This window comes from Protomyctophum bolini, assembly GCF_963924005.1.
Source record: "Protomyctophum bolini genome assembly, chromosome: 4".
Classification (NCBI taxonomy): Eukaryota; Metazoa; Chordata; class Actinopteri; order Myctophiformes; family Myctophidae; genus Protomyctophum; species Protomyctophum bolini.
In genome coordinates this window covers 35,496,734-35,519,153 of record NC_137865.1, presented here as the reverse complement: position 1 = coordinate 35,519,153, position 22,420 = coordinate 35,496,734, and the positions used below count along the sequence as shown (strand labels likewise).

The window sequence follows — 22,420 nt, the reverse complement described above, 5'->3', positions numbered from 1 at the left end:
CACAGATTAGTTTTTGTACCTGCAAACCCAGCGATTTCAGTATAGACTATACCTAGCCCTAGTACCACGGACAGCGTCCGGCGCGGCGCGCGCTGGCAACAAGCGCAGTTTAGAATTGCTGACTCTAAATTATAACCTATTGCTGTATTTCCGCATTGCAAAGTCGTTAAAACCTGTATTATATATGTATATATATATATATATATATATATATATATATACCAACCACACACTGTGTGTGTGTGTGTGTGTGTGTGTGTGTGTGTGTGTGTGTGTGTGTGTGTGCGTGCGTGCGTGTGTGTGTGTGTTTGTGCCAGTCATACAAGCACCAAAGACACAACACATTGTCAATTCGGTATTCATTTGAAATGTATCCCACCAGGACACTTACATTGAAATGACCTGATAGGCAATAACAACAACAGTTGTCCTCATGTTACAGTATAGACCGTTTTGTTTGTATAACATGGCATTGCATCAAACTGCATATCTTGCTGTTGCATGTCCTCACTGATACATATTTCCATTGACAGAAATGTTAAGTTCACAATTCATAGTCCATTTGAACACTGTGGACTATGTCTATGAACCCTTGACAAAGCACATGACATGGCTGACAACAACCCATCTATCTTTGTGTTGCAATCATCTTGCAGGTGCTGAAAATGGCGTCAAGGATTCTGCAGCTCCTTGCCTTGTGGACTACTATGGTTGGCGTTGTCCATTGCTGCCCTTCTCCATGTGTCTGCACGGATAAATATTCCCACCAGTTTGCTGACTGTGCTTACAAAGACCTGCTGGTGGTTCCCACCACAGGCTTCCCCCCCAACGTGACCACCTTCAGTCTTTCTGCCAACAAGATCACATTTCTAAAAGCCAAAACCTTCATCAGTGTCACCCAGACGACTTCTCTCTGGATGGCCCACAATCAGATAGTCACCGTGGAAAGGGACACCTTGGCTCCGCTGATCCAGCTGCGCAATCTGGATTTGAGCCACAACAACATTGTCGATTTTCCATGGGAGGACCTGTACAACCTCACGGCCCTGCAACTCCTAAAGATGAACAACAATGAAATGACTAACCTGCCCAAAGATGCCTTTTCCACTCTCACAGAACTGAGGTCCCTGCGCATCAACAACAACAGGTTCACCGTCATTGTGCAGGGCACATTCGACGCCCTCTCCTCCATGTCTCACCTTCAGATATTTAACAATCCGTTCACCTGCTCCTGCAACCTTCAGTGGCTGAGAGATTGGATTACGACAACCAAGATCTCCGTTCCTGACCAGGAATCCATTCTGTGTGAGGCCCCGGAGCAGCTGAAGGGTGCCATGGTTACCAAGACTAGACTGGAATGCAAGGTTCCTGTTGCCACTATAACCTACCAGCCTAACATTGAGAACACTGAGCTCTATGAGGGATCCATGGTCACATTGAACTGTGAGACCAACGGAGCGCCGCGACCTGAAGTCACTTGGGAAGTCAAAACGGGAAATGAAGAAATTCTGTTCACCTTGCCTTTTATTACCGAGAGAAGTGATGCACCCATCAATGACAAAACCACCAATGGTCGATTCCTTGTCTTTCAAAATGGCACCCTAATTATTCCTCGTATGAGCAAAAAGGAAGATGGAAACTATAGCTGCTCTGCGGTCAACGAAGTAGGGAGGGCGAATGGTAGTGTCAAAGTAGCACTGGCTGGTACCCAGAAACATGCCACCAACTCAATACTGGATACGGCAGAGATTAACCCATCAGTTCACAAGTCTGACATTACCCCATCGGTTCACAAGCCTGTGGGGCCCAAAACCTCCAAAAACAATGTCATTAAGTCTGAAGACAAGCTCAAGATCGGTACTGGTTCACTGGGCAAACACAATGCCACAGGGCAGGCCGGTGACGGGTCACCTGCAGACAACTCACCCAGCAGCTGTGGCGTCAACGATGGAAATGAATACATCTCCAACCACGCGTTTAACCAAAGCGTGAACAACCTCAAGCAGTACACATTTGACTTTGGCGTCATCGCACTGGAGGTGTCAGAAACGGAAGCTAAAGTGCAACTCAATCCACTCAAGCTTCCAAGTAGCAAGGATAACCTCCACATCAGTCACACGCAAAGCCAACAAAACCTGGAAACGGTGTACAAGGAGCTGTTCAAGTTAATACAAACCACACCAAAGAAAGAAGCACCCATAGATATGCTGTATCTCTGTGTTGACACGGGCAATGGACACTCTAGGGTGCAGTGGTCCAAGATAGAAGAGGGAGTGAATGCCTATCGCTTTCATGGTCTGCAGCCCGGCACCAATTACACCCTCTGTTTCACCTACGGGGGGCAGGATTGCCAAGTTCAGGTTGTCTTCACGACCAGAAAGAGAATCCCCTCTCTGCTGATCATCGTGGTCGTCAGCACTTTCTTGCTGGCGTTGGCCACCGTTCCCTTGCTGGGGGCCACCTGCTGCCATTTGTTGTACAAGTATCAGGGAAAGACGTACAAGCTGTTCATGAAGGCCCAGAATCCGGATCAGCTGGAGAAACAAATGGCCGGGGATTTTGGGGATCATAGGGCGTCTTTTGTGGAGTCTGAAAAAACTTTCAACCCCAGTGAGCTGGGAGAGGAGGGGGAGGGGGTAGGACGGCTGGCCGAGGGAGAGGAAGACGAGGATGAGGAGGGAGAGATAGAGGGCAGCGTTGAAACGGAAGCCATCCCCAGTTCTTCATCGAAAACCAACAACGAGGAGTTCGAGATGGGCTCAGAGTACAGCGACAGGTTACCGCTGGGAGCCGAGGCGGTGAACATATCTGAGGAGATCAACGGCAACTACAAGCACCCGAGTCGCTGAACGATCGAGTTTGACGTACGTCGGCGCGCGTGGATCATATCGTTATTGTATAATACTTTTAAATAGCCAACATTTCTCATTATTACACACTTTTAAAAAGGTATTCCTGCGAGAAAAAAAAGGATAAACAAGCCTAATTGTGTTACCTCAAGTCAGAAGGTAGCCTATATAGGCCTATATACTCCGGCAATGACGGGGATTCGGAAATGTTTCTTTGTAGAGAGACTGTGAGACATGTTATAGATCAAACCTGGTGACATTCCTCAAGATGTAGCCTTATTTACCGTAAGCACAGCTTTCTACATGTTTTGTCAGACCTCAAAACAACCGGTTTATTAAAGCACGTTTATACATTTTTATCAAACCCTCAAAATATCAATTTAAGCACAGGTTTCTACGTTGTTGGGTTGTTTTTTCTAACCGAGAAAACATCCTATATGTTGTTGCCTGTTGTGTGGGTCTTGGTATATCAATGATAACACCGTGTCAGTTTCAGGAGGCTGTGATGCTGGACAGCGCATTGCAGCCTGTCGGTCCGTCCGTTCCCAATGCCCCGTATATCCGAAGAAAGAAAGAAATTATAAGAAAAGACAAGACACACTTTTACTTGTTTAACGGAATGTGCTGTGCCGGTGCTTTGAGGAATACCAGGTCAATTTATTACCAGCTGTTGTTAAATGTAATGTAGGGCTTTAAAATGTGTGACTTTAACCTCTCAGCTCAACGGGTGCTTGCTATATAGGCCCAGGCCTGATTTCGCTTTTTACAATTATTCTGAAAGTGTCTTTTCTCTTTCGGAGATTTGTCCATGGCATGTCACATTTTCACGTGGTTTATTAGTGTAGTCTTTAGATCTTAATGTGATGTAGCTTATATAGCCATGTGGATTGTTTTTTTTTACTATTGTAAAAAGTCTATGAAGTATCAAGAAAGGAGGCTTCACTGTCCTGTAATTTTATGTATAGTCAGTTTTTGTGATCAACTGAACGTGAGCTTTCAAGATTTTTTATATAATTTTATGTACGTGGAATTAATAAAACAGGTAGGCCTAAAGGTGAAGTTTTTATTTCTCATTGTTCATCGGTCAATTAAATGTAGGCTATGTTTATGACAAAGGCTACAGCCTAGTTGTTGGAATTGGCTTGTTACATTACTGCACAATTCACACAAAAGGGCTGAGTATGAGAGCCACAGACGCTGCTTTGATAGCCTATATGTTAAACGCAACATATCGTTTTGCACAAACATTCGTTTGTGCAAACATTCGTTTGTGCAAATGGTGGTTTGTTTTAAATTAAATACAATAAGAGAGCCTACCCTATAATTAGACTAAATCATATCCTAAATTACTGGCTTGGTTTATTCTTAGTTTATGATAATGCCTACACAATTACGTTTTTATATATTTTTAGACGCATCGATGCATTCATTTGCAATCGTTACATTGTTAATCACGACGATTAGTATACGTTGTTCAATCACAATATTATTTTTGTCCAATCAAATGTCACTTGAAAGCCGTCGTCACACAGTTGCCACATTTGGAGAACAGAAATCAAACGAGAGTAGGCAATGGGAATTTATACAATCATTTTAATTGAAAATATATTTTAAGTCTTATTTTCATAGAATTACTACAACATTCATATGTTTCACCCAAAAGGACTGAAATGTAGAAATAAACCATGACATGTGGATATAACACAATTAAGAGGATCCTGTGTGGATGCTTGGCATTCATTTTCACAACTAAACAAGAAAGAAACCACACACCTTTTTCTCTCTCTCTCTCTCTCTCTCTCTCTCTCTTTTTGGAAGATAAAGTCCTACAAATAAAACAACGCCATGGGCTTTATTTGTCTGGTTCAGGTTGTTTAAAGTCAATTACACAGAATAAGTGAAACATTTAATAGCAATTCTCACAAAAACAGTCAAACATTACATTCTGTACATTCATAAATAGTCACAATCTAACCTCACGGAAATGGTTAGACAGTTCAGTGCCACACCAGCCTGCCTGCTGGACTAGAGCTCCTGGCTATCATACACAATGCAATGCAACACTTGGTTGGATATAGGCTGCACAGGATAGATATCGCATGCAGTAAATGCACAGTAAATTGGACTCTATTGAGGCACCGAGCTACAAATGTGCCAGACAATTGATATATGTCAGACTCATTTGTCAAAAAAAAACATAAACCGGGAGAGCCTTTGCTCGCGAGAGACACAATCCTTAACAGCCGGAGGAGGTGTGTCAGCGTCAGGTTCAGTCACTGACTGCAGCCTCCGTCTCCTTGCTTCCTGCCTCCTTCTTGGTGAGGCTCCCGTTGAGAATGCTCTCTGTGGTGCAGTGGCGCTGCTGGAAGTGCTTCCTGGTGCCCACCAGCGACGGGTTGCTGACCAGGGTGTACAGGAGCTGCCAGTGTCCACGAGCCCTCTTAGCGTGGGACACTTTGTTCAGCTTCTTCTCCTTTTGGACCAGCTGGATCCCTAAGAACGTTCAGAATGCCACGTCAGCACTGAGGTCTTTCTGGCAGACACATTCACGTCACAAGACTTCATAACGAGGGCTGTGTGAGTTAGCAATCATGGCAATACCAAAATCTATAGTCTCATGATCAGCACATTAAAACCACTACATAGTTGACCAGAGTCCCCTAGGGGTCTATACTGGGCCCCCTCCTTTTTGAGGGGCGCTAGCCCCTCCTATGCCCAGCGATGATTTTACGCCAAAAGTGATTGGCCGGAATGTGATGTATGATGATAAGAGTGCCCCTAACTTCACACAAGTGATTTCCTTTCTCTCTACACCATGCAAACATTTGATGAAACTAGCCGATCCAAGCTCAAAACACGTCGCAACACAATGTATCTTGAGCTTGTAGATCTGCAATTCTTGCCAAATATTGGCCCTAGAATACCAGAGTTCATATAAATAGTCTTTCCTTATCTAAGGAGAGTGTTGTAGATAAGGAAGGGTACAGCAGTTACTTCACAGAGTAATAAGATGAAGCAATCCCATTATAATCCTCAGTGTGGTTTGGAGCATATTAATTAACCCATTTTGGACTGAGGCCGATTCTAAAAATGATTCTAAATCCTAACCTAAGTTTTCTGGAAAAATTCAGATATTTATATAGCGTCAAACATTTTTGAATACTGTAAAGAACCCCAAGAGGAGTTCTCGTCCAGAAGGGTTAGAACACCAAAAGGGGTTCCCGCCCAGAATGGGTTTTCTTGCCATTAGACACACTGAAAGCTTAAGCCCTGTGTGCCACATGAATATGAAACGGTCAATTAGACTCAAGAAGCTAATCTGGAATCAGCTATTCTATGCCCGATCTTCATAATTCAAGAGATTACTGATAATCAATGCATTGTTCTTTAGATGCAAAGTTGCAAACAAGTAATAACACCAATTGGTTTCTTTATTTTATTTTATTCCAGGCCTATTACAGGCAGCTGGTTTCCACTATGCTGTGTGAATACTAAAGCATTTGCAAATCCCTCTATGTGGTAGAGCCTCCAGTGACCATACATCATCTAGTGACACCGTGGCCATTTACCCTCACATGGAATGCCCTTATCATGGAATTCAACAACCACGTTGACCCACAAGACTTATCTAGAGTAGGCTACCAATTAGCAAATCACGATTGTTTCCCTCTGTACATTAACCACATAACCCCCCTTCTCCATCTAGCCTAAGCCAAATCTCTTCACTGAAAATAGCCGATCTACAATTGTGACATGTTGTAAGCCTATACAAAAACAAGCACTTCTACGTAAAAATAACACTGCCTTTCACAGTGGCTGAGCTCTAAATACAGCCATCACCATAAGGATGGCCCATTAGTCAAAGACAGGTCTGATTGAGGCCAGCAGTAGGATTGTAAATGATTCCATATGAAGACTCAATTTTCACAGACTAATTAAATCACAGCCACTGAAATCCCATTCCTTCTCTACGTGCAAAGACAGTGTTCATGATCTTATTATGTATTGAGTGACCTGTCAGTCTGTTTGAATTCTTAACACCTCAGGAGAAATTAAAGGTGTCACAGCCCTGTTATTTGAATAAAGATTATGCAGTATAACCCCCCCTCCACCCACACCCACACACACACACACACACACACACACACACACACACACACACACACACACACACACACACACACACACACACACACTTTCCTTTTTTCCCCAAATACTTTTGGTTGATTCCATTGACTAATCTAATAAAAACATTTACAATTCTACAGTCTTTACAAACCTGTAATTATGGAGATGTATACATTTCTATTATAAATGTATAATTCCTACTGTACAGTACATCTACCTAGGCGTACTAACCTTCCTCTGCGTCCCGCCCGCTAAGTGCAGCGTTGCCCCCCTGGCCGGCACACTGGAGCAGCATCCCACAGAAGGCCTTCATCACAGGATGAGACTGGCTCACCTCAATCTTCAGATAATGAGCATAACAGCGGTAGGCTGCGGAAACACAGAGGGTGGGGAATCACTGACTGGGCAAAAGCAATAAGCACGAGGGGATTTCACCCAGGCCTGCCTCAGAGGCAATCACACCTAATAGCCATGATTGTTTTTTCAATCTCATCTCTTCCTTTCCCAAACAAAAGATGTCTCATAGCTGCAACCATTTTTGTAATCGTTGTGCACGTATGTATTGTACTGTATTGTATAGAGATCATAAAGGGTTTGTTTTAACAAGCTTCTATAGTCTGTTAAAGTGGATGTGATTTCTGGCCTCTAAGTGGGCTCATTAGAGAAACATACATTTATAGTAAAGTGCTTTGCTTTGCACGATGATCTGAAAGCATTGTATCTGCAGCAATGGAGATAAAATACAGATAATTAACAAGGTGGAAAAATAAACATACTGTAGGTGAAATAGTGTTCTGACCTGTATACTTCAGGTCAATATCTACATGTAATTCTTTATGATAAAGAAAACTAAAATCCATTAATTAGGCACTGGAATCCATCATGAGATGCACACTTAAGCATTACTATATGGTGATGGTGAAGCATTCAAAAACATTTCTACTGTATATGGTGATATACTATCTCACAGTATTCTCAAAGGTTCAAAATGGAACCAAACAGTTCTTTATAAAAAAATAAAGTGAAGTGAGGGGCGCTTTTATCATCATACATCATCATGCATCATCTCATTCCGGCCAATCACAATTTGTGTCCTCACTGTCTTCAATGTTTGTGTTTGCACACTTTTATCTTCAATGTTTGTGTTTACGCACCCCTCAAAAAATATATTTTTGAGAACACCTGTGTCTGCCAAGCGGTGTGAAGCCTGCTTCTTCTGACTTATATTAACACATACCCTGCAGATCACGACATTCCTGACTAATTGATAAAAAGATCTCTCCCTGCGGATCACGACATTCGCAACTTTTGTTTTATTCGCCGTTTTTTGATAACTTTTAAGACATACATGGTTTCCGTAGGACATCTGTGACACGTCACACGTTTGGATCACGTGATCGGGGAAAAAAACATTGACGCTCGATTCTCAGGGTGAGAATGCGGGCCACACAGCTATACAAGAAAGCTGAAGAAAGCTATAAAAGCCATTTCCATGTTCCAACTGTTCTTTTGGCAAGTGTGTGGCCAAACAATTATTGTGTGGCCACACAGGTGACACAACAGCTAGCTCACTGGGGCGGTTCAGACGGATATGTGCTCACCTGGGTCAAATACCTCCACATTGCGGTTCATCAGACTGATATCTGTGCGGCCCAAATGGACGATGTTGAACAGTGCTGTGATGACCATGCGCCATACTCCCAGCAGCACCCCAATCAGAACATTGACCGGAAACAGCAGGTAGGTCAGTAGAAACAGCACTCCCCTGCAAATAATTCAGGTTAGACTCACATTCGCTCCGCAACACCCTCTTACGATTAAGCATAATCGGTAACCGTAACCTTTGAAACCCAAAAGTTAATCATCTCTTTGAGTCAACCTACTGATGATCATTCCCACCCAGCCATCCTTTCGACGGTGCAGTCACCTATTTACAAAAGCTTACAAAAATAGTATACTTCAATAAAAGCATCATAAAACTGAATTTAAAAGATCCAGTACAGTACAGTAGCAGTTTTACCTGTTGTCTAGATCGCGTGTGCCTGCTGTCTTTTTAATGAAGCAAAACCTGGCAGAGATGTGTTGAATCAATACTGCTAAAAGCAGCATCAACCAGAAGGGCCTGAGACAACAGATACACAATCACACATCAATGGTGAGAAGAAAAGGTTACTCCAAAACACAAATTCCATAATGAGAAGATAATATGAGAGGCCACAGTGGTTACTGAGCAGAGGATATTATAGAATGGAGTTTAGATATTGAAATTAGCAAGGCTGTGGGTTCAGAAAAACAACAGTCAAGATATCACAAGCAGCATCAATTAGTAGGCCTGCACACTTCAATGCACACCAGGTCAGACAAAACGCAATTCAGTCCAGACTTATTAGATTGTAAATGAGGGTCTTAGCCATGCAGAATGTTGACAAGCAAAGATGAGTGTGCTCGAGCACCCACCACATGCTCCACAGCATCTTCAAGAGCATAAGATTCTGTCCATGCAAGATGGGCATGATGATGGAGAAGACAGCGATCAGTAGACAGAGAAAGAACACCATGGTCTGGATGATCATGCCTGTAGGGGAGACCAACTTTCAGTTCCAGCCCTTGAATACATGAGTACATGAACCCCCCCTGTTAACACATTACAAGCACCCTCTAGGGAAAATGTGGCACCAGTGTCAGAGAAATCAGTGAAAAAACAAAGAAGAGGAGCAGCCATCTGACTAACCAGGAAGTGCAGCAATCCATAGCTGTTATGGTCTCCTATGGATACAATATTAGCAACCTGCGGTGGTAGCATCATTAGTTTAGCTTGTTTTCAGGTTTTCTAAGGTCCAAAACATCCCAGATTGACTGGGATAGAGCAGAAAAACAGCAAATAAGCACGGGCGTGTGCACGTCGGATGAAAAAAAGAAATCACATTCAATAATTTAAAAAAATCTTTTATATAATATTATATAAATATTTTATTTATGTTTTAATCCAATTTTAATCTAATCTCATTTTGGCACAGTGGGGTACAGTAGCTATTAACGAGATTTTCTCGTTTCAGCACAGATTGTGTTTTAAGTCACAAGTACCGAAGCAGAAGTGTGCTGCCGTGAAGCTGGTGTATCCCATCCAGCAGACCAGAGCAGGGCGGGACGGCCTGATACTCCTCTGGCAGTTGTACACGTTATAGATGTCTCCTCTGTACAGGCTCCTCAGGTTTGACCTGGGGGAACATCAACATTACTATGACTGTAGATTAGACTGTAGATTAGCCACAGATCGATGATCGGCCGATATTCACTCCAAATGAGTCGAACGGTGATTTACCCTATCGTGTACAGGCTTTAGTTCCGAACTTCCGACATACTATTGGTCCAATTAGACCGACAATCTACTTCAAACCCTAACCTAACCTGTGTGTGCACTGTGCATCCCACCCTATCTGGAGAAACCTTTTACACCATTTAAGTGGTATAAAAGTAAAATCAGATATATCATTTTGCATCTTTGTGACAGGCCTAAACAACTTACTCCCCACACACACAGGAACAATTTTGATATGGGGGTTTGACATAATAATTTTGGAAATGTTCAAATTTGCCCATTACGCACAAGATCAGTATTGGTTGTATCGGTATCGGCCGATCATGAGAAAAACAAATGTGAATGCCTGTAAATCCTGCTACAGTAGACTGATCATAACGGGATCACGTCCAACGTGGGGCATGTGTGAGTGATCCCACATGATCAGTCTGGCAGTGCCAGGCTAGCACAATTAGGTGACAAATTAAGAAGGAACAAGTATAAATGGCAACTCAACTGAATACTCAATTAAGAAACTAATTCCTTTCAATAAGGCATCATTAGGGTAACAAATTAAATAACCATTTACATAACCATTTACATTCTTCCTGCAGTCAATGTTCTTCTCTGGGTAATTACAGTATGCAACTCTTTGCGTGACATTAACTGCAATCTGTGTCATTACTCAAAGAGAGATACAGTATTAAATGGAACCTTTACCGATTTTGGACCTACCGGTAACTCCATTTTGTTCTGATGAGACTAGTAAGGCACAAAATTTGTCTTCTGTGTACTTAGTGTGCAAACTGCATATAAAGGTACGCCCAATGACATCAGATGCTGGTGACCCTTTCCTGGCTCTAAATACACAGAAGACACAGGGTATTTCTTTTTGCCACACTATCTATAGGATTTACTACAAAAAAGAATATAGAAAGAGTATAGAGGCAGTCATACTGTTCTATTGTAGCCTCGCATAGCGATACTAATATCATTGCGTGGATATTAGTCTCGTCCCTCTCAGTTTTTAGATTTGTTTTCTGCAATGTCCCGCCCTGTTGTGAATTATCTGCATGCTGTCTTACTGGCAGCCTCTGGTGGACACTCCCCTTTCCCTGCATCCACAATCACACATGTGTTTGCCATTACACCACTCAACTCATTAGCCAATCACAGTCTAGGTGTGCCACATATAACCAGCAACTCACACCACACTCCTCACTCAGTCTCCAGCCTTCACACAGGCAACATGCAGCACCTGCAGACCTCACTGAGTCTACCCATTACTCCAGCCATGTGTACTTGACCAAAGTAAGCCTTTATGTTCTGTATTGAATTAATGTATTCTATGCTATGTTCACCTTGCCTACTATGATTGTTCACATATGTATAAATGCCCAGTCTACCTGTTGATACGTACCCATTCTGTTGCCATATTCTGAACTATATTTGATCTACTTTATTGTCATGCTATAGCTATGTATTCCATTTCTTATATCTTGCTTGTAGAAACCATGGATTAAGGAGATAATAAACCTGACCTTGTTGAGAATAGGTATACCTTGGTGTCACATACTCTCTCTGACCGGGGATACTTGGGTGGTCAGCTCATAGCCCACAAACCCAACCAGCAGAATATTTATTACGCCCCATATTTGCATACTGGGTCCTGGTTGGTTAGCCGCAGACTTAATCTGCCTGGGGGCAATAGGCAGATGAAGGCTTTTATTGTGAAACTTACCGATGCAGAACCATGGATCGCATGAGCATAGCCAGGTTCACTAGGCAGGCCAGGGTCATGGCGGAGATATAACACACTGCGAAAACAATACGACAGAACACCACATAGGCTGTTTACTCAGTTATTGACATTCAGCTCAATCAGCAGAAATCTGTTTCTGCTGACCAAGAGTCCATCCTATGTGAACAAAGCATGATGTGAATCAGTGGCCCGTATTGCTGAGCTCAACTAATCCAGCTTGCCTTTGACCTTGTTTAAAGAAAATATGGGTTATTAATCAGCATGGTCTGATAATTGTACTGGGGAAATGCCCGCGGAGACAGCTTGTCTGAGACGGCAAGTGAAACTGGACTCGGATGTGATATTACCACCGAAGTAACAGAAATTCCAATTAATTCAGTAAGTGATCAATACGAGCTGTGTACATCCCCATCGATGAATGGCTCGATTCCCGGCATCCACTCACCTTCCACACACCACATATAGTGGACCACTATCCGGACCACTTCCGCATTGTCTGGAGACAGATTGATCCTAAAACCTTGAAGCAAGTAGGCAATTTCTTCTGTGACTCCCATGCGGGCGATCTGGAGGGTTGGCACCACTGCCAAAAGCAGCAGGAGCGCCATCTAAGAGAGGGACGTTCATTTTAGTTTGAATGTGTATGACAACTGCATACTCTTTCTTCTCCTTTACTACAGGAAACAGTGCATACGTGTGGATTATGCTATATGAATGGATGTATGTATGGATGGATGAATGATTTAATGTCATACCACACAAGTGGCCCATGTCACATGGGATTACAAGACACTGATATTACGTATTCCAACTATTTCAGTTTACAGTACCACTAAACTTCACAATCTAATCTACAATAATAGATTATGTTACTACCTGGTATACAGCGATAAATGACACAACAGCAGATATTGCCAACTTCAGTGGAAACCGGAAAACTGGTGGGTAAAACAAGTTGTGTGTGAGATTTGGAAGGTGACAAATAAACCATCATCAGCTAATGTAAAGAAAATAAAGAAAATACACAGGAGACATATTCACCCTCTTCTGGTGTATAAATATAGGGCTTCACTGCATCCTTTATCCTCTCAGCAAGTGTAGGTTTCTCTGTGCTAGACCTGAGGAGGAAATACTTAATTACTTATACTGGTTTATGGTTAAAACATAAGCTTCATCTCACATTTCACTGGATCTATGATGATTGAGAGTAAGGCACTCAACAGGATACAAGAGCTTCCTCCCATATTCCTTTGGACATCCTAATCTATTTCCATCCCCCCCCCCCATGTCTACTCAATATGTTGCACGCCCAGGTAACCCCCAAAAGCAGGATGGAAACAATGTCTTTCCTAGCACCCATTCACCATGATGGCATCAGGAAATTAATTTTCAATGGCGTTTGCATCACTGACAGGCTATTTGCATTCCAGGGACAATCTGCTGCAAGATCCATTCATGAGTGTTAGACGTGCAGACTAATGCATTAATTATTGGTCTGCACAAAGACATTCCCACTACTGTCAAAGAAACCTAAAAAATCAACCAACCATCTGACTGGGCTTTTGTAATATAATAATACTAGTATTCATATAATTATGCGAAAATATACAGTACATACAGTTTGATTTAAAAAATACTTTTCTGATATATATATACAGTACATACACTCAATATATTAATATATCGATCGTTCTTTTCTTTTTAGATAACACCACTTTCCTCTTTTCCAGTGGTAACTGGCAAGTGACTGGTTTAAGTCAAGTGGATTTCATTTTATTTGCATTATTATGCAGGCAATCATGTGGAAACCCTTGTTGATTGTATCTGAACAGTGGATAGTTCCCTGTATATGGGAAACCCCTGCTCCTATAACAGTGTCACGGAGTGTCTATGTCTATTAGAAATGTCTTCCCTGCGCTTTGTTTGGTGACCTAGTACACTTACAAATATTAATCAAACTATATATTTTTTTAAAGTGCGGTTTACTGACATAACTTGGCCTAGTTAAATAGTAGCTGACCATTAGAACAAGTTTGATGAACCTCAAGATGTGTTTCACCATGGACAGTGTTGGTGTAATGTAATGTGTGACAACAATCCATCTGAAAATGTATTCTCACCTGATGTTAACTGGCTTCTTCTTAAGGATTGTTTTCACGTAGTCTTTATAGTAGCTGCTGTTTAGATCCTAGCAAATAAGAAACAATAGGAACAGTAAAGGCTAGTTCAGACTGCTGGGATGTCATAATGCTTAAATGTATGCTCGTTTTCGTATAACGTTGTCACACGACGAGAATAGACCTACAAGCTCACAGCGCATGCGGATGTGACGTGTTGTGAGCTTGTACGTTGGCTATTTTCAGCGCACGACAATGTCATACGACAAAGTTTAAATCAGGCTAAAGCGGTTTATTTTCGTCTCAAATATTTGTTCTGAAATAGGCTTATGGAATAAACATTTTGGGCCCTATTTTCGTCAGTGCTAAACCCCTTATCCCTAAAATTCTTTGCCTTTTTTTACTATATTGAAACACATTTTTGAATAGTTCAAGCTCAAGCTACAAGCTCACGTGTTGATGTAGACAATTTTAATGTTTTTAAAAATAGTAAAAATCATGGAGGCATCATGGTATTGGAGGACGTGTGTGAGGTGTTTATGTAAAACTATGGCTTACAACGTGTAAAACACTGTATGCTCTGTGGTGTGATGATAATCTGGTCTGGTCATAAAAAAAAGGGTTAGCATTTCATAATTTACTCATTGTTGAATGAGTTGCCAAAATGTGAACATCGTAAGGCTGGTGGTGTAAGGATTATGTCTTCAGCTGTGAGTGAGCAGGGGCAGGGTATGAATCAATCCCATTCCCATACGAGACAAAAATCGCCTCACCACAGTTTTGTCACAACCATGCAGAGATTAGCATGAAATAAACACTGCATTGTGCCTACATAAGAGTGAAAACAACATAACCTTTTTTTTGTAATCTGGTCGGGTGCATAACGTAAACCAATTACATGAAATCTGCTTAAAATGATTAGGCCACTGCCTGGTATGCTGCTCTGGAGCTCACTCTCCTTCTGCCTAGCTGGTGTGAGCACACCAGCACGGTAAGCTTAGTGCTTAACTGGCTGCTTATGACGGTTTCTCATGTGCACAGAATCAGACAAGAATTGTTGTGCCTTTTCATTATTTTCTTTACGAGTCAGTGCATTTTAACAACTTTTATTCCCATTTTGGGCATGACATTATGCCCCCCCCCTCGAAATCTTCAAAAATGGCAGATCTACAAGCTCACAAGGCAAGGATTTTCGCTATTCATTGTACGACTATAACTTGCCCAAGAATAACCACTTATCATTTTTTGAGGGGCTATATTCAGCTATTAGTGTAGATTGTTGTCATAACACAAACATTAAATGCCATTAACAATGAATAGAGAATTTACGTCATATGTAGACGAGCAAATCGGCAATTTTTGTCCTAAATGGTTTAAGAGCGCCCCTCACTCAGGTGTGATTTTTAATATCAAAGGTAGCAAAATTAACAATTGTGCAATTGTGCATGTATAGTACATGGGTTCCTCCTTTTCTCTTCTCGACAAACAAGCATACACTCAACTCAAACACTCACCTCTTTGCCAGAGTTGTCCTCTGTGCCCTTCAAGCCCTTGAATAAAGCCAGTGGATATTGGAAGCTAAGGAATGCTAGGCAGGCTATCTGAGGCAGACTGGAGAAAAGCGAGTAGTATTTGTGGATCTGCAAAGAGAAATATAGGAAATCTTCATCCATCTATGAGAGTGTCCGTCTGTCTGTCTGTGTCAGTCCACGAAGCTAATCTTGCAAGCCGCCACTGGCCCAATCACTGCCAAACTTTGTATGCATGCTGCCTGTAGGCCACAGAAGTACCTTTTCCCCTATTGAATATATTTAACTATTTTATAATGGAAGTCAATGGGGGCTCTGATCAGGCTTAAACGTTGCACAAAATTGGAGTCACATTGGAGTCAACGACTGACGTCTTAAGACAATGGCCACAGGAAGTCCGAGATCCACACTGGACCGACCCATGCCATTCCCACGTGGTTCTCATCATTGAGCAATTTCTTAATCGCCAGGGAGAGAAGCAGATGAAATCATTAACCCATTTAGACCGTACGACGTGTGGGAACGTCATAACTAATCCAACCGACGGGTTGCTAGCGCATTTTCATTGATATAACGAGAGAAAAATATTCAGATTTTTTTCAGTTGGCCTCTCCTTCTGCACCATACTCCTTGCTGTTTAACATTTTGTACTCAAGTACATTTTGGATTCCGGACTTCTACTTGTAACAAAGTATTTCTATATTGCAGTATTTATAGTATACTTTCACTTAATAAGTACACCACTGCCCATCAGTACAAAAGTAGGACCAACAGGGTGCCCCAGGGGGTTTAGCACCAGGAGAAGACCATGGCACAACGACAAGGCTTTCACTGAAAAGACACTAAAGAGATTAACTGTGACAAACCCCCTCTATTAAGACAAAACTACAGAGCCGATTGTTTCAAGTCAGTCATGAGCATTCACGGCTTAAAACATCCACACAATACAGCACCTGTGCAAAGTCTAAGGGCAGCTAAGCTAGAAGACGTGAGCTGTGAAGATGAAATCATGTGACCGTGAATCCATACAGACAGCCTTGCACTCTTCTATTATGATCACATCTCCCGCATATCACACAGACCCGGCTTTGGTCTCGCGTCAACGGGTGTCCAGACGAGAACAAACCGGCGGTTGTCTTTGCAATAATCCCTGAAGGCGGGACAAAATGAGACACTACAGAGACTTCAGAGAGCTAGGTAGCCCTCTAAACAGGGGGAGTATGCTGACAGGAAACTGTCAGTGTTAGGGCCGATTCATACTCCTATTTTACCGCTGTTTTGGCGCTGTAGTGCCGAAATGATTTCGGCTCGTCAGAAAATTTCAGTAGCACCGAAGAGGCGACTTTAGGACGGTACCCGCCCCCCGAACCCAAAATGACGTCACATTGTAGGCTCTACAGCGCCGAACCGACTTTTATTCGGCTCTAAAATAGGAGTATGAATCGGCACTTACATTAAAGAGGCTGAAACATTTTACTCTAAGAGTTAATGCACTATATAGTATGTGGTACATACAAATGGTGCATTTATATAGCGCTTTTATCCAAAGCGCTTTATAGATTGTGCATTACATTCACCCATTCACACACCGATGGCAGCACCAACTTGCAGGGAGCAATTGCTCAAGACAAGGACACTTCGACACCAACTCTGGGGGAGCCCGGGACTCCACTCCCATAAAGCACACATTATCGCCCTACAGCTACCGAGTGCGATATGCGAGTAATCTGTTACACAAAATAATGCAAACCATGCTTACCTGAGGTGTCTTTGGGCAGTCGATTTTTTGCCAGACCAGTACAATGAAATGCGTCCACGATAACAGGCTACCAAGGACATAGCCAACTTTATTACGTAAGGTGCCACATGCCAGGAGAGGGTAGTAGAGCACGGGGTAGTATATCACAGCCAGAATCATCCAATTCTCTGCAAATACAACAGAGGAATGTGTTAGGAATCAGAGTAATGTGTGTACACATCTAATATATTAAGTACTGCTTGGAATCTGTAGACTATTATCCACTTCACTTCACATCCAAATATACTTATTACTCCCCTCCCACCACCGCCACCCACACACACACACACACACACACACACACACAACTGGAGACACCTTTTAAAAATAAATGTGTGTCGGGACTCGGGACCCATATATGGGTCATGGACACGTTTTTATGGGTCGCGAGTAAAAATGTAGACTATAGTTCAAACGCTATGTAACAGTCATATCTCTGACTATTGAGAACACTGTTTTCACAGTTTGGAGATTGTATGCAATTTAATTTCAGAATAAACTAAATAAATAGTCCAGTCTGGGAAAAAAAAGAGGGAAAAAATGATTGAAAGAAGGTCCAGTCAAACAGTCCAGGCCCTACAACAGTAAGTATAATAGAAACAAAATATTCTTTAAGTAAGACCAGTTGCTTATACGGCTCTTGTAATGATGGATCAGTGTGTGGCACCTGATATATAGTGTATTGTTCAGTCTGCTGTCAACCAAACATTGCTTTTGGACTCATGCCCACCTCTTCAAAAGGGGCCGGTGGTGAATCACATTCATATGATACATTTTATTGAACAGTGTCTCACAAAATGAGCAACGTTTCCCAGACTTGGGTGGTCCGTGAAAAGCTTTACATTTTACATTAAGTATACACCATCATAAAATTAAAACACAAAACTATTACTGTTTACACCATTACAACTAAATAAGGTTTAAGCTAATAAACAATAACCAATAACGCAAGGTAATGCAAGCTAAAAGAAATACAAGATAAGGGGGATTTCCTCATGCTGTGAAAGGTTGCTTATGGCAAGAATGTACAAAAAAAAAGATCAGACCCGCACCTCAATGAGTTGCATTGGTGTGGTCTACCTGAAAAAAATGTTTTGTCCCAACCCGACCCTTTGGTGTGGTTTGGGCTTTAGGCTGCACAAATGCTATTTCCGTACTCGGACAGACAGAGAAACACAAACACAGGGACAGACACAGGAACACACATAGCTGTCTATAGGAGTGACTAGCATCACTCAAAAAGAACAAAGATGACCTCCTCACGTTTGTTCTGGGAGTCTGTGATGAAAGGGAGGGGGTTTGGTGACATCACTAGGCCACACAGTTTGCAGAAGAGAACTCCAAACACCGCTACTGCCAGGCCCTTGTGCTGGGTATGGTCCAAAAAGTTTACAGGACTGAGGATTCAAAGCAACATCAAGTATTTAGAGTATACATACTACCAACTACACATTCGATAGACATTTTTATTATAGAGCACAACTGATCAAAGTGAATTTTGGAGAAAAATAGGTGGAAATTAAGACACCGCCTCACCTAAGTAAACCTGGAAATCCTTTCTGTCCATCTGACAGCTTCATGCGTCTGGCTAAGATCGCTAGGACCAGCATGACTACGAGCTAGAACACAAGAGATACCTCGGTTAAACCCAACACTCCTTCGGCTAAAAACAGCCATAGCCACCATCACAAATGTGATGAGGTCATCATCACATTTGGACTTGTGTTTTTCGTGCAAAACTAATGCTTATATAGGTTGTCAATGGTAGCCCAACGTTCAACCCCAACTAAGGATCATACAAAACCTTGAACAATTATGATTTTGGGTCAGGCCCCTTTTTAGCTTAGATTGACTGGCCCTATATAGCCGCCTTCTGCCCCAGAACAAAGTACCCTGCGTAGTATAGTGAAGTTAACACACTCCAGGGTTCAGTCTGGCTCAAGACGGATTTGTGTTTCATCGTACAATGGTGTCACAGAAACGCTGAAACTAGCCAATCTACAAGGTCACAATAATGCGACTTGTGAGCTTGTGCATGGGCTATTTTCAGCATGCCTTCATATGACAAAGCATAAATTAGGCATAAGACTGGTTCAGGCCCAAAACAAAGGGAGGGGAGGTCATGCCACAGAAGACTAAACCCTGATTCTCTTCATTAGAGAGCTCTCCTTGGATCCGATCTGAATGATTGACATAAATCAGTTTAGGAAACACACTGCTGGAGAAATACCCATGCAATGACATGGGCCAATTACAAAGAATCTTTTTAAACCGACAGTTTTTCACTGCGTTTTTCACATTGGCTGTACTACTATATAGCTCAAACATCTTCTTTTTTTTGCAACTGAATGGCTGGAAAGTCAGAATTAAGATTTTACATATAGTACACATAGTACATGCATGCACCTTCCCTAATGATTATATCTGGTTTCAGTATTTATTTAGCTATATATATAGCTAAACAAGCACATTGACATAACATACTACTGGTATGTGCAGCATACTGTCTATTGTTGAAGGCAATGGGCTTTATTGTATGAAATATTAGCTGAGTTCGACAATTTTTTGCTTTGACTACTTTGCCAACACTCCACAGCAGGTCACTTTGTTCAGAATTAGTTTATGCACGGAGCGACTGCACATTATTTTCTCTATATAATCCGGATTATATCAAGTAATTAAACAAAGAAAAGGAGTGTTACAGTCATGTATTTCATTATCTCAATGATAAAATCTAACCTAATCTAAATCAAAATCTAATCACGATGACGACATGATTAACATTAGAATGACATGGCTTGGTAGGCTACCACACACACACACACACACACACACACACACACACACACACCATGAATAAATGACAGAGGGTGACAGGACAGCCAAATCCGGGCTAACAATACGAGAAGGGACTCACAGATATTGCCGAGATACATATATGGTAGAGCCTGTCATTGGCAGTGGGGTCACAAGGTAGAATTTCTCTGGAGAAAAAGAAAGAAGAAAAACCACCAATTTACAATTTCAACATTTAGCAGACGCTCTTAATTTACAGTATTCAAGAACAAAAACTTGGCAATACATAAAATACATAAAAATAGTCATCATGAATCATACGTAAACTAATAACCTAACAGTGGAATATATAATGAAACTATGCACCAAACAATGATAAGCTGCTTGAGTGTAGCTACAAGGCACATGGCTCATGGAACACAAACCCACTCCTCTGTGAACCACTCACTTCCAACTGGAAACTTTGCCACTGGCTTTGTATAGCTCTCTCTCTCTCTCTCTTTGTATAGCAGAGATTTGTATTTAAACCAGATTGGTTTCAACGTGACACAGGAAAACAACAAATGTGTGTACAGACTGTACACTCATGTTCCCAACTTCCCATACATACACCAGAGGAGTTGGAAAGCATGCTGGTGGGATAGTAATTACAAGTCTCATGATATACAGTTGTTCGACAAAGTCTATTGTTGTGTGACATGCACCAACGCATGGTGCCTTTTTCTTCTTACCCTATGTAGCCTATGGGCGTGTGTAGTTGGCAGCTTCTTGCATGGATGTCATTACATTTTTCACAGCAGTGTCTTAGCTGTCCAAACATTGGGTTCATTCATAACTTGGCACTCCGAACGATAGAACACACTATGGCAGCAACCTGAGCCATTTAGCACATTTACAGCTCTGTATAATTCAGAGCATCATATAATCTCGGAATTCTCAGGACATATTGAACATTCTGGCTATAGGAAGGAGGTGCAGCAGTAAAATGTAAATGTTAACCGGTGCCACGAACGATGTGCCTGATAATAACTTGATGTGTTTAAAACGTTGTCATAATCTCCCCATTATCATATCTGACCCCCTTTTCAAGCCAATGAAATTGGAGCACCAAGCTTTTTCTTATAGCAGAGAGAGGCAGACTAGATGGATCCAGGAAGACTTACAGTGGAAACCCTTCATGGTGTCTGTCTGGCTGTTTGTGTTGTGGGATGGGCCCAGCAGCCCTGAATTACAGTATGTTATCCAAGGGAATGTAATACTGGACATTGTTCACTGGCCTTTTTTTAATTATCTGGACTAATATCTAGTTTAGTACTGCATTTCTGTTAACAAAATGATTTCATTTCTGACAAAAAAAAGCATTCCAGTCGTAAATAAGAATGGCCTTTGAATACATCCATATTGAATAGTTTGGCTTAGTTGTAGTTTCAAATACAATATATCGTTGATCCCATAGTATGAATAGGTACTGTATATGCTACAGTACTGGTTTGCCCCTTCATCCCTCTGTAAATCCATTATCCCACTACAAATGTTAAGACATAACAGCAGATTTAACAAGCACTGTTACGTCTACACACTGCATACACTGTGTACCGCTTATGTCTCATGGTTGGCGGTCTTGGGCTTTAGCCTTGCAGCTATATTCAATCCACTGTGTAGAGGTCATACAAACTTTTATGAGTGCTTGAATATGTATGCCACTTAAGTAAATAGGGATTAGGGAAGGAGATCAAAGGCAGAACACACAAACATCCTCATCAAACTAAGAAAGCGAACATGGTTAAAGTGTATGTGTATACTTACTCAATCTGAACTCTGGGTGGGTATGGCTCTAGATCGGGGTACTCATAGTCTTTTATAGTGTCCCCCATCGTGCAGTCTCTAATTCAAACAGATCCTTATGACGAGAATAAGACACTGTTCACCGGTGGTCCCCCAAACTCTTCAAGTGGTGTGGTCTTCCTGAAGGAAGGAAGGGGGAAAACCTTTCTCCCAAGTTGAGCTACAAGTGCCTCGTGTGGTGGTGGTGGTTGTCTTTGTCCCCCCTGTCTGGTGTCTGGTCTCCTCTCCCTCAGCTCTCTCTCTCACTCTCCTGGCTCTCAGGCTGTATTCAGGTGGCCCTGGTCCCACTGCGGAGCTG

At 41.9% G+C, this 22,420-nt stretch overlaps 2 protein-coding genes across 2 annotated transcripts; one reads left to right on the top strand and one right to left on the bottom strand.

Moving 5' to 3' along the window:
- Window positions 1–665: 665 nt before the first annotated feature.
- Window positions 666–3,019, top strand: islr2 (immunoglobulin superfamily containing leucine-rich repeat 2; the record flags this gene model as incomplete). The annotated part of the gene is made up of 1 exon (XM_080761887.1): window positions 666–3,019. The coding sequence occupies one exon, from the start codon at window positions 666–668 to the stop codon at window positions 2,847–2,849; it is 2,184 nt and encodes a 727-aa protein (XP_080618013.1). The 3' UTR covers window positions 2,850–3,019.
- A 2,099-nt stretch (window positions 3,020–5,118) lies between these two features.
- On the bottom strand, window positions 5,119–22,151 carry stra6 (signaling receptor and transporter of retinol STRA6; the record flags this gene model as incomplete). Its single annotated transcript, XM_080762189.1, has 17 exons — window positions 5,119–5,342; window positions 7,209–7,346; window positions 8,579–8,742; window positions 8,998–9,099; window positions 9,435–9,552; window positions 10,062–10,195; window positions 12,017–12,092; window positions 12,483–12,645; window positions 12,914–12,975; window positions 13,079–13,155; window positions 14,158–14,225; window positions 15,669–15,794; window positions 17,443–17,609; window positions 18,745–18,878; window positions 19,018–19,100; window positions 20,399–20,465; window positions 22,084–22,151. The coding sequence occupies 17 exons, from the start codon at window positions 22,149–22,151 to the stop codon at window positions 5,119–5,121; spliced, it is 1,971 nt and encodes a 656-aa protein (XP_080618315.1).
- Between the last annotated feature and the right edge of the window lie 269 nt (window positions 22,152–22,420).